The 24321-nt window shown below is 43.4% G+C and overlaps 2 protein-coding genes across 2 annotated transcripts; one reads left to right on the forward strand and one right to left on the reverse strand.

Annotated features, from left to right (window-relative positions):
• The first annotated feature begins 26 nt into the window (after positions 1 to 26).
• On the forward strand, positions 27 to 9442 carry KLHL11 (kelch like family member 11). Its single transcript, XM_040245281.1, has 2 exons — positions 27 to 643; positions 5237 to 9442. The coding sequence occupies exons 1-2, from the start codon at positions 99 to 101 to the stop codon at positions 6816 to 6818; spliced, it is 2127 nt and encodes a 708-aa protein (XP_040101215.1). The 5' UTR covers positions 27 to 98; the 3' UTR covers positions 6819 to 9442.
• Positions 8745 to 23946, reverse strand: KLHL10 (kelch like family member 10). Its single transcript, XM_040245369.1, has 5 exons — positions 23527 to 23946; positions 14028 to 14517; positions 12026 to 12643; positions 11588 to 11737; positions 8745 to 11377 (listed from the first exon to the last, which is right to left on the reverse strand). The coding sequence occupies exons 1-5, from the start codon at positions 23718 to 23720 to the stop codon at positions 11003 to 11005; spliced, it is 1827 nt and encodes a 608-aa protein (XP_040101303.1). The 5' UTR covers positions 23721 to 23946; the 3' UTR covers positions 8745 to 11002.
• Between the last annotated feature and the right edge of the window lie 375 nt (positions 23947 to 24321).

The raw sequence follows: 24321 nt of genomic DNA on the forward strand, positions 1-24321 counted from the left end.
TCCGCCCCGCGCCCCTCTTTATTCCCAGAATCCCTCTGTGTCGCACCAGAACGGCAGAATCGTTCGGGGACTGAGGAGTCGGGCGCGGCGGCGTCAAGATGGCGGCTGCGGCTGTGGCGGCGGCGGCAGCGGCGGCGGCGGCAGCATCTCTCCAGGTGCTGGAGATGGAGAGCATGGAGACAGCCGCCGCCGGCTCCGCGGGGCTAGCCGCCGAAGTCAGAGGTAGCGGCACGGTGGACTTCGGGCCTGGGCCTGGTTTGTCTGCAATGGAGGCGAGCGGGGGCGACCCGGGCCCGGAGGCCGAGGATTTCGAGTGCAGCTCTCACTGCTCGGAGCTGTCGTGGAGGCAGAACGAACAGCGGCGCCAGGGCCTCTTCTGCGACATCACCTTGTGCTTCGGCGGTGCGGGAGGCCGAGAGTTCCGGGCCCACCGCTCGGTGCTGGCCGCCGCCACCGAGTACTTCACGCCCCTGCTCTCGGGTCAGTTCTCCGAGTCCCGCTCGGGTCGGGTGGAGATGCGCAAGTGGAGTTCCGAGCCCGGGCCCGAACCCGACACGGTGGAAGCCGTTATCGAATACATGTACACCGGGCGCATCCGCGTCAGCACCGGCAGTGTGCACGAGGTGCTGGAGTTGGCCGACAGGTAGGGGACGCAGGCGGGATGCGGAGGGCGGGGGTGGAGATGCTCGCGGACCGCGGGCCGCATCCAGGGAGGGCGCGGGAAAAGGCGGGGAGGGCAGTGCCCTGGGTAGGCTCGAGTGAGCCCTAACGAAGTGGATTCGTTTGATACTTATTGAGCGCCTGCTGCGTGTTGTGGGGCCGCCACTGCGCTGGGCACACAGGGTGCAGCCGGCCAGTCAGGCGAGGGGTCGTGTCTCCAGGTGAAAAGACAAAGGCAATGAAAAAGTCCGCCTTTAATGAGTACAGTGTTGACATTTTAAAAGGATAGTAATTGCATAAAGACCTTTCTCAGGAGGTGACATTTAAACCGACCTTTAAATGGCAAGGGAATCCTGGCCATGCAAAGATGGGGAATGACCATTCCTGGCAGATAGTGCAAAGGCCCCGCATCTCGTTTGGCTTAGAGAAGTAAAAAAGGAAAATTCAGTGATCTAGTGGGTGAAGGGGAGAAGGGTGTGTGAAATGCGTTGGATAAAGGAGTTTGGATTTTACAAGGTGATGTGAAGCTGGCTGAAGAAATGATTTGACTGAAATATTTTTAAGATGATTCTGCTACTGTGGAAAATGGGTTTTAGAAGGCCCAGATGGATATTCCAGAAACTATTTAGGAAGCAGGTGAATGCAGTTTGGAGATGGGGAGGAGCCTTGTTGGGGCAGTATTCTATGTGCATATTTGTTATTTGAACAACTACCTCCTGAGTCAGCCACTGGGTTCTGAGCATCTGGGGATTCAGCAGTGAACAAAATAGACAAAAGTCCCTTTCTGCATTGCACTTACATAAGCAGATGGATGGCAAATAAAACAGCATGTTGGATGATTGCTCTAGCTATTTTGAAAAATAAAGGATGGCGGGTCATACAGAAAATGTTGATGTAAAGAAGCTGTTTTTTAAATTGAATGGATAGAGAAATCCTCCTGAAGAAAAAGACATTTGCAAAGAATTGAAAGAGGTGTGGTTAAGAGTGTTTCAGGTAAGGGACATCTCAGGTGCAAAGACCCTGAGATGGAGCTTCTCTGGAGGCTGCTGCTGCTAAGTTCCTTCAGTCGTGAGAATAGCGAAAGGCCAGTGTGGCTGGATCAGAGGGATGCAGGGCAAGAGAAGAGAAGTAGGAGAGGCTGAGGGTGGTAATGGGGATGGATCCAGATCCCACAGGGCTGTGTCAGCCTGTGGAAGGACTTGGGCTCCTACTCTGAGTAACATGGGAAGGTTTAGGGTAGAGTAATGATGCATTCTGATTTGGAGAATTCTGCTGTGTTGAGAAAAAGTATGAGGTGGTGGGGAAGGGGCTGCAAGGGCAGAAGCAGAGAGACTAGGAGGTTGTTACAGAGGTGGTAGAGGCTTGGTCTGAGGAGAGAGAAGTAAGTGATGAGAAATGCTTTGATTCTAGATGTATTTTGAAGGCAGAGGAGAGAAATTTGCCAGTGGATTTGATGTGAGGGATGAGGGGAAAGACTGCTGGTTTTTTGACCCATTGGAAAGATGGAGTTATTATTAAGATGTGGAAAAGTGCAGGAAAGTGTTTGGGAGGAAGTGTTTGGTTTTTGGTCCAGGAATCGTCTTCTACTGGATGTCTAATAGGACATTGGATGGAAGAGCATTGAGAGCTAGAGATTGGGAAGAAATTAGCATATAGATGGTAATTAAAGCTTTGGGACTGGATAAAATTACTTAGGAAGAGAGTGTAGATAGAAAAGAGAAACCGAAGAACTGAGCTCTGGGGTTCTCCAGAATGCTGAAGAGACACCAGCAGAGCACCTGATCCTATGGAAGGCTAGAGTGTATCAAGGAGGGAGCAGCCAATCATGTCAACGCTGCCACTTGTAAGTGACCATTGGATTTGGTGATAATAGAGGTCATTGATGGCACTGACAAGAGCCATTTACGTCTGACCATTAGGACTTGTCTGGTGGTCCAGTGGCTAAAATGCTGCACTTCCAGTGCAGGGGGCCCTGGTTCTATCCTGGTCTGGGACCTAGATCCCACATGCCACAACTAAAAGATAACCTCAAGCAGCTAAATAATACAGTATCTTTTAAAAATAGTATTTAAGAAATAAGTCTGTCAAGAGGATCAGAAAAATGATACTCATGGACCTGTGTGAGGAGTCATCCAGGGAGGTCTTTTTCCCTCTGTAAGCTAGGAGATGGGCTTCCCCGGTGACTCAGTGGTAAAGAATCCGCCTGCCAGTGCAAGAGGCGCAGGAGACCTGGATTCGATCCCTGGGTCAGGAAGATCTCTGGAGGAGGAAATGGCAACCCGCTCCAGTATTCTTGTCTGGAAAATTACTTGTAGCCTGGCAGGCTATAGTCCGTGGGGTCGCAAAAGAGTCGGGGACTCGACTGAGTGACTAAGCACGCACGCACACAGCCTGAGAGATCCTGGAGCGTGTTTGTGTGCTGATGAAAATGAATCCGTGGAAGAGGAGAAATTGATGTTACAAGGACCAGAGTCTTTGAAACCAAGAAGGGTATAGAATCCATATTGAAAGTGGAGAAGTGGGACTGGGAAGGCAGAGTATAGGGTACAGCTGTAGGCAGACAGATTGAATAGTGGGAGGGAATTCTCTGGTGGTCTAGGGATTTAGGACTCATGGCTTTCACTGCTGGGACCCAGGTTGAAGCCCTGGTTGAAGAACTAAGATCCTCCAAGCCTCTCGATGTGGATGGAAAAAAAAAAAAAAAGGATTGGATAATGGGAAAATGAGGTTTTTGCCTGATTGCTTCTGTTTTCTCAAAGCATGATACTGGGTCATCTATTTGAGGGTGGGGTAGAATGTGGCAGGTGTGTGTCTGTAAGGGGTGGTCTGTTGAATGCAGATGGATGGAGAAGGGTCATTGCACTCACTCCAGCTCTGTTTTCTTTTGTCATGGGAGCGTGTGTTCTTTCAGATTTACCCCTCCTTTACCGGAGACTTGGGTGAGGAGAGGAGAGAACACCCCCAGACAATTTACCTAAAACTTTAACTTCTCTCCGTATGTCAGTTGCTGAGTAGCCACTTTGCGTTTGACACTATGCCCTGCAGCCATCACAACCAGTCTTACCCATCAGCTTTGGGGCAGGGTTCCTTTACAACCCCTCCTCCCCCATATAGTCTGTCTGTTGATCATACCTACCTTGCAGGGCACTTACACTGTAAAGCGATAATAGGAGGTGCCCAGCATGATCCCTGTCACGTGACACATGGCTAGTATCCGACAGGCAGCTATTGTTTTCATAGAGCAGGGTTTCCAAACACCTGTCCAAGGAAATATGTGTTGGCTTACCTGGAACACCTGCCAAAAATCACAAGTAGAAGGTGGGGAAGCCCAAGAAAGAGTGATCCTGGCACCCAGGCGTATTTGAGAGCCACCAGAGCTCTTAACCACTCTGCCTTGTCTTTGTCTTATGTCTGAGATCGTGTGCTCCCTAAAGAGGGTAAAGGGAGCCTGTCTTGAAATTCATCTTCATATCACAAGTCAGTTAGTTATTAAGCACAGTAATCATAGTAGTAAGTAGTTACTGAAGTGAGAGAGGCCTGGACGGACTGGTGAATTCATTCTTAAATTGTTTATGTTTTCCATTCTGGAGATTTAATCCTTAGTGTGTGTGCTAAATCGCTGCAGTCGTGTCCAGTTCTGCGACCCTATGGACTCTTAGCCCTCTAGGCTCCTCCGTCCATGCAATTCTCCAGGCAAGTATACTGGAGTGGGTTGCCATGCCCTTACTCCTTAGCAGTAGTCTCAAATTGGCCACCCTTAGGGCTTAATTCTGCCAGATTAATTTATGTGAGCCAACAACATCTAGTCAGCTACATGCCAAACCGCTTTTCTTTTTAATGTGGACGGGCCTACACATTTTCTGTTGTTTTATTTCTTGGGTTCTTCAGATCTTTGAGTTTGCCTTGCCACTCCTGCTTTAATGAGAACCCAGCTCAGGACAAAACCCCTGAGCACCACTCCTGCCCCCATCCCTGGGTTACTCAGGGAGAAAGCTCTGGTGATGAGAAGATTAAAACCTCTGACACAAAGCCTGCACTGCCATTCCCTCTGAAATCCGACCAGACAGCCTCCCAGGAGTCACAGTTTTTATACCATGTAGTTGATGCTTAAGGAGGTCTCTTCACTGAGACCCAGCCTTATCTAAGAAGAGACTGGTTGCTAGCCAGGGACTTGGGCAGGAGGGCACAGACAAGTTTGGATTGAGGTTTGCCTTTGCCAAGGGTAAATTACAGTGGAAACAGTGTGTAGGACTGTTTTTTTTTTATTAAAGGATATGTTCTGAAATACCTTACATAATCAAAAACTCCATTTTGTGTATCACAAAATTTTGTATAATATATAATTACATATAAACTAATGTAAATAAAATATATAAAGATGATTTTTCTATATACTTTTAAACATACTTTCCCACACAATCCTGTTTAATTTGGGCGGATTTGTTTTTTTTTTTCAAGTGTTGTGAATGAAGTGAGATGAAACATATTTCAGTTTGTATAATTTAGATGTTCTCAAAGAGCATTTTCAAAGTATGCACATTTGAAAATTTATCCTTCCTCTTTTTCTTGGTTTTAGGTTCCTATTAATTCGTTTAAAAGAGTTTTGTGGAGAATTTCTCAAGAAAAAGCTTCATCTCTCTAATTGTGTGGCCATTCATAGCTTAGCTCACATGTATACCCTAAGCCAGCTTGCTCTGAAAGCAGCGGATATGATACGGAGAAACTTCCACAAAGTAATTCAGGATGAGGAATTTTATACTTTACCTTTCCATCTCATCCGAGACTGGCTGTCAGACTTGGAGATCACAGTTGATTCCGAAGAGGTTCTATTTGAAACAGTTTTGAAGTGGGTTCAGAGAAATGCTGAAGAGAGAGAGAGATACTTTGAAGAACTTTTTAAATTGCTCCGATTGTCCCAGATGAAACCTACTTACCTTACTCGTCATGTCAAACCAGAGAGGCTGGTGGCCAATAATGAAGTTTGCGTCAAGTTGGTGGCCGATGCAGTGGAGAGGCACGCTCTGAGAGCTGAGAACATACAGTCTGGCACATTCCAGCATCCTGCTTCTCATGTCTCATTATTACCTCGCTATGGGCAAAACATGGACGTGATCATGGTTATTGGAGGCGTGTCAGAAGGAGGGGACTATTTAAGTGAATGTGTGGGATATTTTGTCGATGAGGACAGATGGGTAAACCTACCCCATATCCATAATCACCTTGATGGACATGCCGTTGCAGTAACAGAATCCTACGTGTATGTTGCTGGGTCAATGGAACCAGGGTTCGCTAAAACTGTGGAAAGGTATAATCCAAATTTGAATACCTGGGAACACGTTTGCAGTCTGATGACAAGGAAGCATTCTTTTGGGCTAACAGAAGTCAAGGGGAAGCTCTACAGCATTGGCGGACATGGCAACTTCAGCCCCGGTTTTAAAGACGTGACTGTTTATAATCCCGAGCTAGATAAATGGCACAACTTGGAATCAGCACCGAAGATTCTCCGGGATGTGAAAGCGCTCGCCATTGAAGACCGGTTTGTGTACATTGCTGCCCGCACTCCTGTGGACCGGGACACTGAAGATGGATTAAAGGCTGTCATTACTTGCTATGACACAGAGACTCGACAGTGGCAAGATGTGGAATCTTTGCCGCTTATTGACAATTACTGCTTTTTCCAAATGTCTGTGGTCAACTCAAACTTTTACCAGACAGCCTCATGCTGCCCCAAGAGTTATTCTTTAGAAAATGAAGAGGCGATACGAAAAATCGCCAACCAGGTTTCCGATGAGATCCTTGAAAGTTTACCCCCGGAAGTCCTAAGCATTGAAGGAGCGGCCATCTGCTATTACAAAGATGACGTTTTCATTATTGGAGGCTGGAAAAACAGTGATGATATTGACAAACAGTATAGGAAAGAAGCCTACCGATACTGTGCTGAGAGAAAGCGGTGGATGCTGCTTCCTCCCATGCCACAACCCCGTTGTCGAGCCACTGCCTGCCACGTGAGAATCCCATACCGGTACTTGCATGGCACTCAGAGATATCCTATGCCTCAAAACTTAATGTGGCAGAAGGACAGGATCAGACAGATGCAAGAAATACATCGACATGCCCTAAACATGCGGCGAGTGCCAAGCTCTCAGATAGAATGCTAGGTTCTTTGATGCATGCTTAAAACAGACCTTTTCATGAGGCTGAAGATACCCAGACTGTTACTTGAAAATGTAGGTCAATAACTTATTTTCTACATGAATGGATTATCACCCCATATAAAGGAAATACAGTTAAAAACTGAAGAATGGGAAAATCAATTCAGTACATGGTAATTTTTGTCAGTTTGCAGTCTTGATCTGTTGTTGGTTTGTGTGTATGTTGGCAAAATAAGATCTAATTAAAGATAAATGGAAAAACCAGGTGTAGTTACTTGGTTGTTTTTCTGCCAACAGTTTATAACTTCTTTGTTTTAGGGACTTAATGTTTTGAACATGCTTTAAGCACCGATTTTATTTGCACATTTATTTTGATAATCTTTTTCATTTTTTTTCCTGAATGGTTGGTTTTGACAAGATCCGAATACATGCATTGAGCCCTCATCTATAGGAGGAATGTGCAATAGTGAGGTTAAGTCTGAAGGAAAAAGCACAATGTTTCAGCAAAATGATTTCACAATGTTTGCATTGCTATTTTGTTGTCTTTGTTTATCTTGCAATACTATCTTGTTTATTTCTAGAAGACAGGACTGATGAGAAATTTGTGATTGGCGTTTGTGGAATATTTTTCATTTCTTTAGCATCTCTGTTGTAAACTTCAGGCTATCACTCTGAGATAATGGTGGTTAGCAAGAGTACTGATCTTTAGCTGATGAATTGATTACAAAGGAAGTTATATCTTTGAAATTTGTTTCTCTAAGCAGAAAAATATTACTAGTCTAGAGTAAGAAATCAAAGGCATTGAAAAATTTTAAAATGCTTTTTTCAGGAGTTATTTGAAGATAAGTTATTGAGTATAAATAATGCCTATGACAATCGACACTCAATGCCTTTAGTTTTAAATTTTGCTCTAATGCATATTATATGGAATCCTCATCATTCCTTTCTAAAAGAAACTTTTCAAAATAGGAAGGAAGGAACTAACAGTTTAGGGAAATGTTGCTAAAGAGAAGCCTTATTATTTCTCAACCTGGATTATTATTATATTTTATCCGTTTGCCCTAGACCCTCATTGAAACTTTGCCTGAGCCTCGACTACAACATTTGGGCACATAATTACGGCTCTTAAAAATTGATCACTGTGGTTATCTTTTATTTATTCTAATGCATCCTTGTGATCTTCTCACCTGTGCCCAGGCAGTATGCAAATTATCACATAGGTTGACCTTTAGCATTCAGTTAATGTAAGAAACTCCTGCTCTAGTGGTTTGAAGTGTGGGGTCCAGTATACTTTTCTTGTTTCTTTCAGAATGTTTCTACCTTCTTGGACATTCTGGAATACTATTCTAGAAGGTAAATTCCAAGTGCAGTTTTTTTTTTTTCTCCCCAGTTAATTCATTATAGTTCTTAGCAGTTGGATCAAACATCAGAAGAAAAAGCACAACCAGGAATTTTGGCTCTCAGTGTGCTGCAGGACTATTAACGCTTACCCTTGGACTCTATACAAAGAAATTACCTGAAATTTCTAAATTGGTATCCTTGCCTAAGAACATTTTTTAAAAATGTGTTGGAAATCTACTTTAAATGAATTTAATTTAGTCCAGGGTAGGGGTGGGAAACTGCAAGTCTATTTCTATATGAGGATATATTATCCTACCCCATCTCTACCATTTCCTTAATTTCCATTTATTTGTGGCTATTTTAATAAAAGTTATTAGATTCTGAGAATTGCTGATTAGTTGTGAGAGGTCTATGCAAGACAGAAAAGCTCATTGAATGGCGTTCTCATTTCTCTCTGATAGACTATACTAGCAAACTTCCTTTTCTTGATGATGTTGAAATAATTTAGTAGCTCAGTAAGGTACTAGTTTCTTTCCAGGAGGGTGCGATGTCAGTTTTTTTTAACTGCTTTTTTTTTTTTTTTTTTTGGTTTCAGAGACGTCTTCTGAGATAGCCATTACCAGGTTACTTGTAGGGGTGTCTTTTTTTCACATGATGTAGCAGAAGCCATGACTCATAAGATTTAGGTACAATCTGGTTTTGAAAATGTGATTGAAACTGTTGTTTTTAACTCAGCAGGCAGCCTAGGCCATGGCTGGAGAGAGAGGGTAAGTCCTCCCTTGCATGATCATGTGTGCAGGGCTCCTGACCGCTGAATCCCTGATTTTCATGTTTGAATTCACATGTGTGATTTCACATCGATAACTTGTGTTTCTAAAATATCCTAACTAACTTGTTAATAAGGAAAGAAACCAGATTTGCTTAAATCTGTTCAGGGCTGACATTCTGAACTTTTAAACTGGAAATAACATCCCTCAGCATTTGGAAAGGTTCTGATTATGATGACCAGCCTGAAACGGCTCTTTAGGAAAGAAATTTCCTTTTTAATGAAAACTGAAGACTACATTTGACAATTTAAGCAGTTAAAAATACAGCTTTAAAAAGGCAGCTTAACATGTATTTAAGCAAACCTTTTTTGTTGTTGTTGCTTTTGTTTTGTAGAAGGAAAAGAGGGGGATTGACTATATCAAAAAAGTAAGAACTGTATATAACTTTAAGTGAGGCTGCTTAGATCTTGGAATGGATATCCTTTGAGTATACCTACCCCACCACGGTTTAAAAAAAAAAAAGCCGGGTGTACGTATTGAGAATGTCAGTCATGAGCTTAGTGTTTAAGTAATACCTCTCTCTTGCAGTTGTGAGTCTCATTTGCATGATTAGTCTTGTGTATCTTGATATCTAACTTTGCTTTTGCTGTGCCAATTCAAAACTATTTTGCTTAAAACAAAAAAAAAGAACCTAAAATTTTATGGACATCCGTTTTGTCTTGATGATTGAGTTTTGTATAGTATTTCTGGGACCAAAAAATAAATTGAAATCTTTTTTTATGTAGAACAGAGGTTTGAAGCTGGAAAGATAATGTTTATGGCAGATTTGTGTGCTTTTGTATATTAAACTCTTCAAGCTGCCGGTAAGGCAGTTTCTAGAGCACACTTTTTTCCTCTTTTATGTTTCTTGACTAGTGTAGCATGTGGTATGTTTAAATACTTCATTCTCTGCCTCATAATTCTAATATGAACACTATACTATAGGTAGACAGGTAAGCTAAATGGTACATTTTAGTTACTTGGCCTAATCAAGCATAACCAAAGGGATGTTTTTTGTATTTGCCTCAAACTAAGCTTAAAAAGGGTGTATCAGCCACATCTCATGTCTTTTCCAAATACGTAGAGTTGTGATGCAAGTCCTCTGCCAACACTAGAAAAATAGGGTGTTTATAGGTTGTCATTTAACCTTAGACTATTTGGAGAAACAATTCAGTCTCTCCTTTTCAAATTGTTAAACATTTTGGCACAGTTTATCACTCCAGCTTGTTCATTTCTTGAGAATAGTCCATTTTTGTTTTTGTTATAATGCTTACATTATAACATGTTTTGGTCATTGGAAACAAAACAGCTCATAGCCCAGTGATGTAATACAGTAACACAATATAGTAGTCATTTTGCTTCAAGGAATTTAATTAGATAGCCAAATAACTGCCCTTTGTTGATTACCTTTGTTGGGCTTTTGTCTTACTCTGTGTGGCCATTACTGCGAGTGTCTGACGGTGAAGCACATACAATAAAGCACTTGTTAACTTAATCTTCAGCCTAATGCACTTGCACTCATTGAAAAGTAGTGCTTGCTATGTGGTTGAAGATCTTATGGTCTATGTGCAGGGGCTCATTGAGTTATATGTAAAATAAATACTTAGTTCAAGTTGATACAGTGAGTTTTCTGGGCTAGCAGTATTGAGCCCCTGTCTTACCGCAAGTATAATCTTGACCGTCTCCCTTTAATTAAGTCAGAGATGTAGAATTTAGGACAGTCTGAGACATTACCTTGTAAAATAGCTTGTTTTATGTTCCTAAAGCTACCTTGTTCTGTGTTAGAGCTACTAATCGTCTTGATGTAAGTTTTAAATAAATGTATTTCTTTAGAGCTGACTTGCACTGTGATTTCTCGTTTTAATTATGGACCATTGAATATAATTGCTTCCTTCTTCCCCTTGTACTCCCTTCCGTCATCCAACCCTTGGCTCCCTTAAGTTGAACATTTTCCAGTACTCTTACAAGTTTAAACACTGCATTTATTTAAAAAAAGAATTAATTCTTATTGCTTAGACTTTTTATTAGCTAATATGAAGAGGCTCATACAGGTAGGGTACTTGTCGAGGCAGAGTACTTTACTTCATCTCGCAGTGCTGGTCCTGTGAAGTTGTCCCGTCTAGCTGCGTATTCCCCAACGTTGGCCAGCCCTGGCACCACACAGCAGCTCAGAGCACTGCGGTATATACTCATGTCATGAGCATCGTACCACTCGTCAGTCTTCTCATCATAGCACTCGACATTAAAGGTGGTGGTAAAGCCGTTAAAACCACCCACCACAAACAAGAGGTCGTCTACCACCTCGATGCCAAAATTGCTACGAGGATTAAACATAGTTGGGATCGTGCGCCAAGTGTTAGCCACTGGGCTGTAGGCTTCTGCACTCCTAAGTCGATTAGCTCCATCAAAGCCGCCTACCTGTGGACAGCAGAGGAAACAAGACTGGCTGTTAACCGTTGCTTCTGTTCACTGAGGATCCCCTCCTTGCGGGGGACCTCTGATTTCATACCTCCCTCTTTCCACTATCTTCCATGGATAAGAAGCTTTCAAGTACTTCCCACTGGTAGTATAAACCTATTTGCTAATAGAAAACCTAGGCTATCAATTTGTTGTATGAAAGAAACTCACCGCATATATGTGTTCTCCATAAGCAATTACACCTATCCCACTCCTCCTGCTTCTCATGGGTGCTATGACTGTCCACTGATTACTCTCAGCGTTGTACACTTCTGCTGTAAACAGGCATTCGTTCCCATTAAACCCACCACATATGTAGACCTGTGTGGAGAGAGTTCCAGGATAAGTAAAATTGTTACTTCTGGGGAGTAGAAAGAAAGAGGGTGTATTTGATGGTGGCTGGGGGCCGAGGACACTTCAGATGCCCTCTGCAGTCTTGAGTTTTTTCCACACGTGCACACATTGCTTTTTAAAAAGTAAAAGGTAGTTACAAGGGGCCACTTAATCGTTGGATGAAGGGGTTAGTATTGCAAGGTGAATACCGCCACTTCTGTTTTCCATCCACCTCAAAAAACAAAGCGTTATTTCCGCCTTCCCCAGGGGTCTCACCTTTCCATAGAGCGTTGTAGCACTCGCATCGCTCCTCTGCTCATGCATGGGGGCAATGAGTGTCCACTGGTTGGTCTCTGGCTCATAACGTTCAGCAGTGTTGAGACGCACATAACCATCAAAGCCTCCCATGGCGTAGATAAAATTGCTGAGGACTGTCACACTGACGTAGCAACGCCTGGAGTGCATTGGGGCCACCTGGTGCCAGGTTTTCTTGACTGGGTCAAAACGCTTAACACTATTGAAATAGTCCACACTATCGAAACCCCCAATGATATAAACATAGCCTTTCAAATAGGCTGCCCCATGGTAGGCACGAGGACTCTCTTCCTCACAAGTGACGTTCACCCATCTGTCTGCCCGAGCATCGTATGCCTCAATGGCGTTGGTGGGGCTCCCTCCACTCCAGCCACCGATTGCAAATAGGATGGCATAGGGCAGGCGGGGCCTGGTGAGAGGGTTGGTGAAATCAGAATTAGAAGGTCCGTTCATGTTTAGGTCATACATGGCCTTCAGGGCGTTAATGATGACTGGCTTGCATTCCTCACTGTCTTTGACATAGTCATTCATTTTAACATTGTTCATGAAATATTCAGCATGCATTAGGGCCAGGCGAACCTAAGAGGGAAATAACAGAAAGTCATTCAGATGAGGTGAGGTGTCTGAAAAACCCATGTCCTTAAGCCCACAACTTCACAGCCTCCACTGAATGCACCAGGGTCATGTTTTATTTTTGTAACTTACATTTGGATGCTAAGAACGAGTGAAAGAGAAGCCACCTCAAGTGGTCACAGAGCTAGTCCATTCCTTGGCCCCTGGACAGGACTTTTAGACCAGAAAAAGCTGTGGTCCTTGTTCAGTGATTGGATATCTATGTCTCTCTATATAAAGTAACATGAAGTAGCACCAGCTGGCTACAACTGAGTGCAATGCTCATGACCTGGTTTCTAGTTCAACTCCTGTTCTGGTTGGGGAAACTCGCAAGGAAAGAGGTGAAAGGAAGACCTTTTAGAATTCTTTTGAAGACCTACCTTCTCCTTCCCCCACTATCAGAATTTTGGTCAAAGAGAAAATAATGGGGGCAGAAGGAACTAGCCATGCCAGGGGCGAAGAAAGTTTCAAAATTCCAGAGAATAGCAGGGGATGCCTTCTACATATGTATGTCTGTAAGTGACTGCGTGCTAAATTGTTTCAGTTATGTCCAACTCTTTGTGACACTATGGACCAGAGCCCACCAGGCTCCTCTGTCCATGGGATTGTCCAGGCAAGAATATTGGAGTGGGTTGCCATGCCCTCATCCAAGGGGTCTTCCCAACCCAGGGATCAAACTCAGGTCTTTTACATCTCCTGCATTGACAGGCAGGTTCTTTACCACTAGCACCACCTGAGAAGTCCACATATATAAGTATATATTTATATATGTATTATATGTAAGTATAAATATAACGACAACTCTGGCATCTGTGAAACGTCTTTGAGTGTAGTCCTTGGGACAGTCCCTCTGGGATTAAAGAATCAAAAGTGAGCAATTAAGGGAATTCCCTGGTGGTCCAGTGGTTAGGACTCCAAGTGAACCTCCACGCTAGGGGCATGGCTTTGACCCCTGGGCACGGAAGTGACTCGGTAAAGATTCCACCTGCAATGCAGGAGACCCCCATTTGATTCCTGAGTCAGGAAGATCTGCTGGAAAAGGGACAGGCTACCCACTCCAGTATTCTTGGGCTGCCCTTGTGGCTCAGCTGGTAAAGAATCCACCTGCAATGTGAGAGACCTGGATTTGATCCCTGGGTTGGGAAGGTCCCCTGGAGAAAGGAACAGCTACCCACTCCAGTATTCTGCCCTGGAGAATTCCATGAACTGTAGAGTCCATGGGGTCGCAAAGAGTCAGAGACAAGTGAGTGACTTTCACTTCACTTTGTGGAACTAAGATCCCACAAGTCACATGGCTCAGCCAGAAAAAAAGTGAACAATCAAAGCATCCCACAAAAAATAACTAAATGACCTTGGGAAGCAAAACTGAAATATGCTGCTTCCTATTTTGGGGGTCATGAGAAATCCATTTTAAAATGGCCTCAAATACAGCATCTTCTTGTTTGACGTTGAGCTCATCTTTCTCAATGATATCCTTAAGTTCAGTGACTGAGAGCTCTAAAAACTCTGCTGAGACTTTCACCATCTCCTCAAAGTTGTGCAGTATGAACATGTAGGCCTTCTGCCTCAGCTCAGGGCAGTAGTAGTAGTCTGTGAACTTGCAGATGCCGATACAGTTATCCAAACACAGCTCCGACTTGAGGAACTCACAGCAACCCCTGACAATACCCATGATGTTAAATTGGTCTGCAGCAGCCAAGAGTTTCTCCACGTTATCCGGTGTGATGGGGACTGTCCGGGTGTATGCATATTCGATAATCAGCTTCATCATGTCGGGGGAAATGCCAGGGATGTTGTATACCTTCTTTTCAGTGTTGTTCCAGCCACTTGTAAACAAAGCTCTGGAAGAAAGACAAAAACTAGCAGTCACTGAAATATTTCTCTCCGGTCTGCCATGTTTCCCCCCCCCCCGCCCCAACCTTTTCTTGTAGAGCGTTTGGACATTTTCCAAATAGCACACAGTTAGTATACTGGAAATATATTGGTGTGAGGTGAGAGGGAGGAGAGTAGGCTTTATATAGTGGGCAAAAGAACCTTTCCAATATCTTTGGTCACTTTTATTCCCATTTTCATGATCAGTAGCCCTTTCTCCCATTTTAGGGATGGAGAAATTGAGATCTACAGCTGGTAGTATGACCCAGGTCTTTTCTGTCTCAGCCCATTGTCTATCAAATTCTACCCCAATTAAAGAAGTTAAACTTGAGCCAATACACTTTTAAAACAAGTATTATTCATTTCCAGAATCTGATCACTTTGCACTGCTCCTGTTGCTGCCTTCTTAGTCTGAGCCACCACCATCTCTTTCCTCGATTATTGCGAATAAACCCCCTAACTCGGCAGTCCTCAACCTTTTTGGCACCATGCACCAGTTTTGTGGAAAACAGTTTTTCCATGGACTGGGAGGTAGGGATGGTTTCAGAATGATTCTCATAAGGAGCCTGCAACCTAGATCCCTCGCATGCACAGTTCACAGTAGGGTTCACGCTCCTGTGAGAATCTAATGCCGCCGCTTATCTCACAGGGGGTGGAGCTCAGGCAGTCATGAGAGTGATAGGGATTGGCTGTAAATACAGGTGAAGCTTCACCTGCCCACCACTCACCTCCTGCTGTGCAGCCTGGTTCCTAATAGGCTGGTATCAGTCCGTGACCTGGAGGTTGGGGACCCCTGCCCTAACTGATCTCTCTGCTTCTGCCCTTGACATCTCCAGAGTTTACAGTCTTATCCCAACCCCCAAAGTGATCCTTATGAGTTTATGCTCCTCTTCCACTCAGAAACTTCCACTGGCTTCTGTTGTTATTTACAGAGTAAAATATGAAATCCTTACCAGGGACTACAAAAGACGCCTGAGATCTGGACCATGAATACCTCTCTAATCATACTTCCTCTCGCCTTCCTTCTCACCTTATTCCAGCCCTGCTGGCCTTGTTTTCCTTGAATACACCAGAGATCCTTCCATCTTGGGTCCTTTGCACTTTGTTTTCTACTCGGCCTGGAAGGCTCCCCACCACCCCCCAGCCCCAGATTTCCATATTTTCCAAGACCTCACCCCGTGGAAGTCTTTCCTCAGATGTCACTTTGTCAGCAAAATGGTAATCCTATTTAAAATAACCATGCCCATCTTCTTTTTCCCTAGCAATTATGATCAGGTATATATTATTAAATGCCTATTCCCCCTATTTGAAGGTAAACTTAATGAGAATAGGAATATTTATGTGATTTTTTTTCCAGTACCTGTCACAAAATAGGCACTCAATAAGAAATTATTGAATGAATAAATGACCACTATTCCACAATTATTTACTGGGTCCTTTCTAAATAGCTAGGTACTTTTCTAGGTGTTGCAGAAGTCTCTGCCCTAATATATTTTTGCATCCTTTTTTCTAGGAAGTTTAAGGAAATATGGGCTCAGAGATCAAATTCTCTTTCAAAGAAGTCTGCAAACCTATAGCTTCTGGGCCAAATTCAACCCAACTCCTCTATTTTTGTCCTGCCCAAGAGTTAAGAATTTTTTTACATTTTTAAATTGGGAAAAATATTGTGACACCCAGAAATTGTAATAAATTCAAAATTTGATAATAAAATAATTTTATTGGAACACAGCCATGTCCTTTCAGTTAGAATTGTCCATGGCTGTTTTCCATTTCTTGATCTCTTCTGCCCCTACTAGGTCTCAACTGTCTCTGTCCTTTATTGTGCCCATCTTTGGGGGAAATGTTCCCTTGGTATTTCAGATTTTCCTAAAGAGATCTCTAGTCTTTCCCCTTCTGTTGTTTTCCTCTATATCTCTGCATTGTTCATTGAAGAAGGCCTTCTTGTCTGTCCTTGCTATTCTGAAACTCTGCGTTTAGTTGGGCGTACCTTTCCCTTCCTCTCTTGCTTTTTCACTTCTCTTCTTTCTGCAGCTATTTGTGAAGCCTCCTCAGGTAACCACTTTGCCTTCTTGCTTTTCTTTGGGATGATTTTGTTCGCTGCCTCCTGTACGATATTACATACCTCTGTCCATACTTCTTCAGGCACACTGTTCACTAGATCTAATCCCTTGAATCTATTCATTACCTCCAATGCATATTCATAGGGGATTTGATTCAAGTTGTACCTGGCTGGCCTAATGGTTATCCCCCTTTCTTTAATTTAAGCCTGAATTTTGTTATGAGAAGCTGATAGTCTGAGCGACAGTCAGTTCCAAGTCTTGTTTTTGCTGACTGTATACAGCTTCTCTGTCTTTGACTACAAAGAGTGTAATCAATTTGATTTCGGTATTGACCATTTGGTGATGTCCATGTGTAAAGTCGTCTCTTGTGTTGTTGAAAAAGGGTGTTTGCTATGACCAGTGCATTCTCTTGGCAGAATTCTGTTAGCCTTTGCCCTGCTTCATTTTGTATTCCAAGGTCAAACTTGCCTGTTACTTGCCTGTTAGGTTTTCTTGAATTCCTACTTTTGCATTCCAATCCCCAGTGATGAATAGAACATCTTTTTTTGGTCTTAGTTCTAGGAGGTCTTCTACATCTTCACAGAAGTGATCAACTTCAGCTTCTTTGGCATTGGTGGTTGGGGCATAGACTTGAATTACTGTGATGTTGAAATGGTTTGCCTTGGAAATGAACCGAGATCATTGTGTCATTTTTGATGTAACATCCAAGTACTGCATTTCACACTCTTTTGTTGACTATGAGGGCTACTGCATTTATTCTATTGGATTTTTGCCTGCAGTACTAGATATAATGGTCCAACTAAATTAAATGACTACTGATGGAAGTAAAGTCTGATGCTATAAAGAACAGTATTGCATAGGAACCTGGAATGTTAGGTCCATGAATCAAGATAAATTAGAAGTGGTCAAACAGGAGATGGCAAGAGTGAACACTGATATTTTAGAAATTGGTAAACTAAAATGGACTGGAATGGGCGAATTTAATTTAGATGACCATTATATCTACTATTGTGGGCAAGAATCCCTTAGGGGAAACAGAGTAGCCCTCATAGTCAACAAGAGTCTGAAATGCAGTACTTGGGTGCAGTCTCAAAAATTACAGAATGATCTCTCTTTTCAAGGAAAACCATTCATTATCACAGTAATCCAAGTCTATGCCCCAACGACTAATGCTGAAGAAGGTGAAGTTGAATGGTTCTATGAATACCTAAAAGACCTTCTAGAACAAATGCCAAAAAAAGATGTCCTTTTCATCATATGGGACTGGAATGCAAAAGTAGCAAGTAAAGAGATACCTGGAGTAACAGGAAAATTTGGCCTTGGAGTACAGAATGAAGCAGGGCAAAGGCTAACAGAGTTTTGCCAAGAGAATGCACTGGTCATAGCAAACGCCCTCTTCCAACAATACAAGAGAAGACTCTGCACATGAACATCACTAGTTGGTCAATACCAAAATCAGAATTGATTCTATTCTTTGCAGCCAAAGATGGAGAAGCTCTATACAGTCAGCAAACACAAGACTGGGAGCTGACTGTGGCTCAGATCATGAACACCTTATTGCAAAATTCAGACTTAAATTGAAGAAAGTAGGGAAAACCACTAAGCCATTCAGGTGTGACCTAAATCAAATCCCTTATGATTATACAGTGGAAGTGACAAGTAGATTCAAGGGATTAGATCTGATAGAGTACCTGAAGAACTATGGACAGAGGTTGGTGACATTGTACAAGAGGCAGTGATCAAGACCATCTCCAAGAAAAAAAAATGCAAAAATGCAAAATGGTTGCCTGAGGAGGCCTTACAAATAGATTAAACAAGAAGAGAAGTAAAAAGCAAAGGAGAAAAGGAAATATATACCCATTTGAATGCAGAGTTCCAAAGAATAACAAGGAGAGATAAGAAAACTTTCCTCAGTGATCAATGCGAAGATATAGAGGAAAACAATAGAATGGGAAAGACTAGAGATCTCTTCAAGAAAATTAGAGATACCAAGGGAACATTTCAGGCAAAGGTGGGCACAATAAAGGACAGAAATGGTATGGACCTAATAGCAGAAGTTATTAAGAAAAGGTGGCAAGTATACACAGAAGAACTATACAAAAAAGATCTTAATGACCCAGATAACCACGATGGTGTGATCACTCACCTAGAGCCAGACATCCTGGAATGTGACGTCAAGTCGGCCTTAGGAAGCATCACTATGAACAAAGCTAGTGGAGGTGATGGAATTCCAGTTGAGCTATTTCAAATCCTAAAAGATGATGCTGTGAAAGTGCTGCACTCAATATGCCAGCAAATTTGGAAAACTCAGCAGTGGCCACAGGACTGGAAAAGGTCAATTTTCATTCCAATCCCCAAGAAAGGCAATGCCAAAGAATGTTCAAAATACCGCACAATTGCACTGATCTCACACGCTAGTAAAGTAATGCTCAGGGACTTCCCTGGTGGCACAGTGGTTAAGAATCCACCTGCCAGTGCAGGAGACATGGGTTCAATCCCCTAGTCTGGGAAGATCCCACATGCCACGGAGCAGTTAAGCCTCTTTGCCACAACAACTGAGCCTGCATGCTGCAACTGCTGAAGCCTGTCCACCACCCATCCCCTCTTGCTGAAGCTAGAGAAAGCCCTCACAAAGCAACAAAGACCCAGTGCAGCCGTAAATTAAAAAAAAAAAAAAGTAATGCTCAAAATTCTCCAAGCCAGGCTTCAACAGTATGTGAACTGAGAACTTCCAGATGTTCAAGCTGTATTTAGAAAAGGCAAAAGAACCAGAGATCAAATTGCCAATATATTGGATCATTGAAAAAGCAAGAGAATTCCAGAAAAGCATCTACTTCTGCTTTATTGACTATGTCAAAGCCTTTGACTGCGTGGATCACAGCAAACTGTGGAAAATTCTTCAAGAGATGGGAATACCAGACCACCTTACCTGCCTCCTGAGAAATCTGTATGCAGGTCAAAAAGCAACAGTTAGAACTGGACATGGAACAATGGACTGGTTCCATATTGGGAAAGGAGTATGTTAAGGATACCCTGCTTATTTAACTTATATGCAGAGTACATTATGTGAAATGCCGGGCTGGATGAAGCACAAGCTGGAATCAAGATTGCCAGGAGAAATATCAATAACCTCAGATATGTAGATGACAACACCCTTATAGCAGAAAGCAAAGAAGAACTAAAGAGCCTCTTGATGAAGGTGAAAGAGGAGAGTGAAAAACCTGGCTTAAAACTCAACATTCAAAAAAAAAAAAACTCAACATTCAAAAAACTAAGATCATGGCATCTGGTCCCATCACTTCATGGCAAATAGATGGGGAAACAGTGGAAACAGTGACAGACTTTATTTTCTTGGGCTCCAAAATCACTGCAAATGGTGACTGCAGCCATGAAATTAAAAGATGTTTGCTCCTTGGAAGAAAAGCTATGACCACCTAACTTCTGCTGCTGCTAAGTTGCTTCAGTCGTGTCTGATTATTAAAAAGCAGAGACATTACTTTGCCGACAATGGTCCATCTATTCAAAGCTATGGTTTTTCCAGTAGTCATGTATGGATGTGAGAGTTGGACTATAAAGAAAGCTGAGCTCCAAAGAATTGATGCTTTTGAACTGTGATGTTGGAGAAGACTCTTGAGAGTGCCTTGGTCAGCAAGGAAATCAAACCAGTCAATCCTAAAGGAAGTCCTGAATATTCACTGGAAGGATTGATGCTGAAGCTGAAACTCCAATACTTTGGCCACCTGATGCAAAGAACTGATTTATTGGAAAAGACCCTGATACTGGGAAAGACTGAAAGCAGGAGATGGGGACGACAGAGGATGAGATGGTTGGATGGCATCACCAACTTGATGGACATGAGTTTGAGCAAGCTCTGGGAGTTGGTGATAGACAGGGAAGCCTGGCATGCTAAAGTCCATGGGGTCACAAAGAGTTGGACATGACTGAGCCAGTGAACTGAACTGAAATTAAATTCGCCCATTTCTGTATATTTTAGTCCACTGATTCCTACAATATCGATGTTTATTCTTACCATCTCCTGCTTGACCATGTCCAATTTACCTTGATTTACGGACCTAACATTCCAGGTTCCTATGCAATACTGTTCTTTGCAGCACTGGATTTTGCTTTCATCACCAAACACATCCATAACTGAGCATCATTTCCGCTTTGGCCCAGCTGCTTCATTCTTTCCGGGGCTATTAGCAGTTGTCCTTCACTCTTCCCAGTAACATATTGGACACCTTCCGACCTGGGGACTCATTTTTCAGTGTCATATCTTTTTGTCTTTTTATACATTTCATGAGGTTCTCATGGCAAGTACACTGGGGTGGTTTGCCATTTCCTTGTTTAGTCAGAACTCTCCACTGTGATCCGTCTGTCTCGGGTGGCCCTACATGGCATGGCTCATAGCTTCATTGAGTTATGCAAGTCCCTTTACCACAGAAAGGTATCCAGAGTCAGACCTTCTGGAGTGTGAAGTCAAGTGGGCCTTAGAAAGCATTGCTGTCAGTACAGCTAGTGGGACTTCCCTGGTGGTCCAGAGGTTAAGAATCTGTTTGCCAGTGTAGGAGACACAGGTTCAATCTCTGGTCCGGGAAGATTCCACATATCGCAGAGTAATTAAGCCTGTATGCCATAGCTACGGAGCCTGAGCTTTGCAATGAGAAGCTTGTGAACTGCAACTAGAGAGTAGCCCCCACTCTCCACAACTAGAGAAAGCCCACCCACGGCAATGAAAACCCAGCAAAGTCAAAAATAAAAATATAAATTATTAAAAATAAATAAATAAATAAAGCTAGTCAGTGTGATGTAATTCCAGTAGAGCTATTTAAAAATCCTAAAAGATGATGCTATCAAAGTGCTGCACTCAATACGTCAGCAAATCTGGAAAACCCACTAATGACCACAGCACTGGAAAAGGTCAATCCTCATCCGAATTCCCAAGAAGGGCAGTACTAAAGAATTTTCAAACCACCCGACAATTGCACTCATCTCTCGTGCTAGTAAGGTTATGCTCAAAATCCTGCATGCTAGACTTTAGCATTACGTGAACCGAGAACTTTCAGATGTTCAAGTTGGGTTTAGAAAAGGCAGAGGAACCAGAAATCAAATTGCCAACATTCATTGGATCATAGAGAAAGCAAGGGAATTCCAGGAAAACATCTACCTCTGTTTCATCGACCACACTAAAGCCTTTGACTGTCTGGATCATAACAAACTGTGGAAAACTCTCAAAGAAATGGGGATACCAGACCATCTTACCTGTCCCCTGAGAAACCTGTATGTGGGTCAAGAAGCAACAGTTAGAACCCTGTGTGGAACAACTGACTGGTTCAGGATTGAGCAAGGAATATGATAAAGCTGTTTGCTGTCACCCTGTTAATTTAACTTACATGCTGAGCACTTTCTGAGAAATGTCAGGCTGGATGAGTTACAAGCTGGAATCAAGATTGGCAGGAGAAACATCAACAACCTCAGATATGTGGATGATACCACTCTAATGGCAGAAAGTGAAGAGGAACTAAAGAACCTCTTGATGCGGGTAAAGGAGGAGAGTAAAAAAAAGCCGGCTTAAAACTAAATATTAAAAAAAACTAAGATTATGGCATCCTGCCCCATCACTTCATGGCAAACAGAAGGGGAAACGGTGGAAGCAGTGACAGATTTCCTCTTCCTGGGCTCTAAAATCACTGTGGATGGTGACTGCAGCCATGGAATTAGAAGACAATTGCTTCTTGGCAGGAAAGCTGTGACAAACTTAGACAGTGTGTTGAAAAGCAAAGACATTGCTTTGCCAACAAAGGTCTGTATAGTCACGGCTATGATCTTTCCAGTAATCATGTATGGTTGTGAGAGCTGGACCATAAAGAAGGCAGAGCACCGAAGAATTGTTGTCTTTGTGGTGCTGGAGAAGACTCTTGAGAGCCCCTTGGACAGCAAGTCAATCTTAAAGGAAATCAACCCTGAATATTCATTGGAAGGACTGATGCTGAAGCTGAAGCTCCACTCTGTTGGTCACCTGATGCAAACAGCTGACTCATTGGAAAAGAGCCTGATGCTGAGAAAGATTGGGGGCAGAAGGAGAAGAGGGCATCAGAGGATGAGATGGCTATATGACGTCACTGATAGAACGCACATAAACTTGGGCATACTCTGGGAGATGGTGAGGGACAGGGAGGCCTGGCGTGCTGCAGTCCATGGGGTCATGAAGAGTCAGACACAACTGGGCGACTGAACAACATCCAAACATGGCTGCTATCGCACTGAAAGCAGAGTGGAGTAGTTGTGACAAAGACTGTGTGGCCTGCAAAAGTCCACTTAAAATATGCACTCTTCAACCTTTTTGTATACCTTGCTCTGGGTTTACACAAATGAGAATGTTTAGGTGGGACACACTTACCATATCTTCATTGAAACTGAGCACTCAAATATTTTCAGCTCATAAGCAAGATAGCTCTTTACCTTCCTGATTACAACACTTTTGGCTCAAACTTCCTTTTTCTTCTGATAAATATTTCCTGGGTTCTTTCCCTTCACACTCTTCTCTATCCTTGTTAATTTATCACCCTGCCTGAAACAGTCTCAGGGGCTTAAGGGGTAGCTGAGGTGGCACTGTCACCTAGGTTTAAGTAGGAAATCCCGTACAGGGGTCCAACTGCCCCAAAGGTTGGTGTGGGTACAAATCAAAGAAAAAAAGCACCTGACCCACCAACAGCTGGTTGAAATTCAGTTGAAAACCAGAGAGGCTCTGGCCCTGGTTGGGCTTCTTCAGAAAACAAAGAAGCCAGTCTACAGAAGCCCAGGGCTTTGACAGGGTCCCTACACTTAAGATCGTGGGGTGGGAAACGTGAAATGAACCAAAATGTCTCAGAATGAGCCCAGTTCCCCCTTTGGCTTAGTTCAGCAACCCTGTTATACCTAAAGTAGGAACTGCAGCTACAGAGGATGTTCTTGTGGGCATTGAACTCAAAGCCATTGACCTTGATGACCACGTCGCAGAGCTTGCCCTCTAGCCTAAGCTCGTTGAAGATCTCACAGGTCATCGCACTCATCTTCCTCTCCATGTGAGGCTGGTGGAACCGTGTGGAGGCCGCCGCGCTCTCCATCTCCATGGCACCCTGGGATCAGCGGAGAGAGGCTGCTCTCCTAGGGTGTCGGGGAGGATTGTGGGGGGGCCCCTTTAGCCAGCTGTCGCTCCTTTTCCCTACTACATCTTTCATATAGGGCCCATCAGGCAGCCCAAGTTCCAGAATCCTGAGGCCGCAGTGAGGTCACTCTCAGGATTGTGTTCTCAGGTTCTGGAACTCTCTCCTGTCCTTTTCCTTCTTCCTTCTCCCCTCCCCCAAGGCACCACTCAGGTTGAAGACCACCCCACACCTTCTGCAACCAGAAGAACAGGGCCCCGTGACCACCACCACCACCATATCAGAGTTCTGTTTCACTAACTCCCATGGCCTACTTCAAGTACTCTGCTGAGCATCTCTGTAGCATCCATCTACCTTCTTCTACGCCCGGCACTTGACTCCCAGACAGAGTTCTGGGAAGCTAAGTCAGAGAAGGCAGAAGGAAGAAGTAAAGCTGATGAACTTTCATTCTGGTCCACCTGTCCAGGGCTTTCCTGCCCTCTGGACATGAGTCACCCATCTTCTGTGATGAGGAGCGAGTCCAGAGAAGGAAGCACCTTCTGGCTGTTCAACAGAACTCACTTATGTC

Source organism: Oryx dammah, unplaced genomic scaffold, assembly GCF_014754425.2.
Source record: "Oryx dammah isolate SB20612 unplaced genomic scaffold, SCBI_Odam_1.1 HiC_scaffold_8, whole genome shotgun sequence".
Lineage (NCBI taxonomy): Eukaryota > Metazoa > Chordata > Mammalia > Artiodactyla > Bovidae > Oryx > Oryx dammah.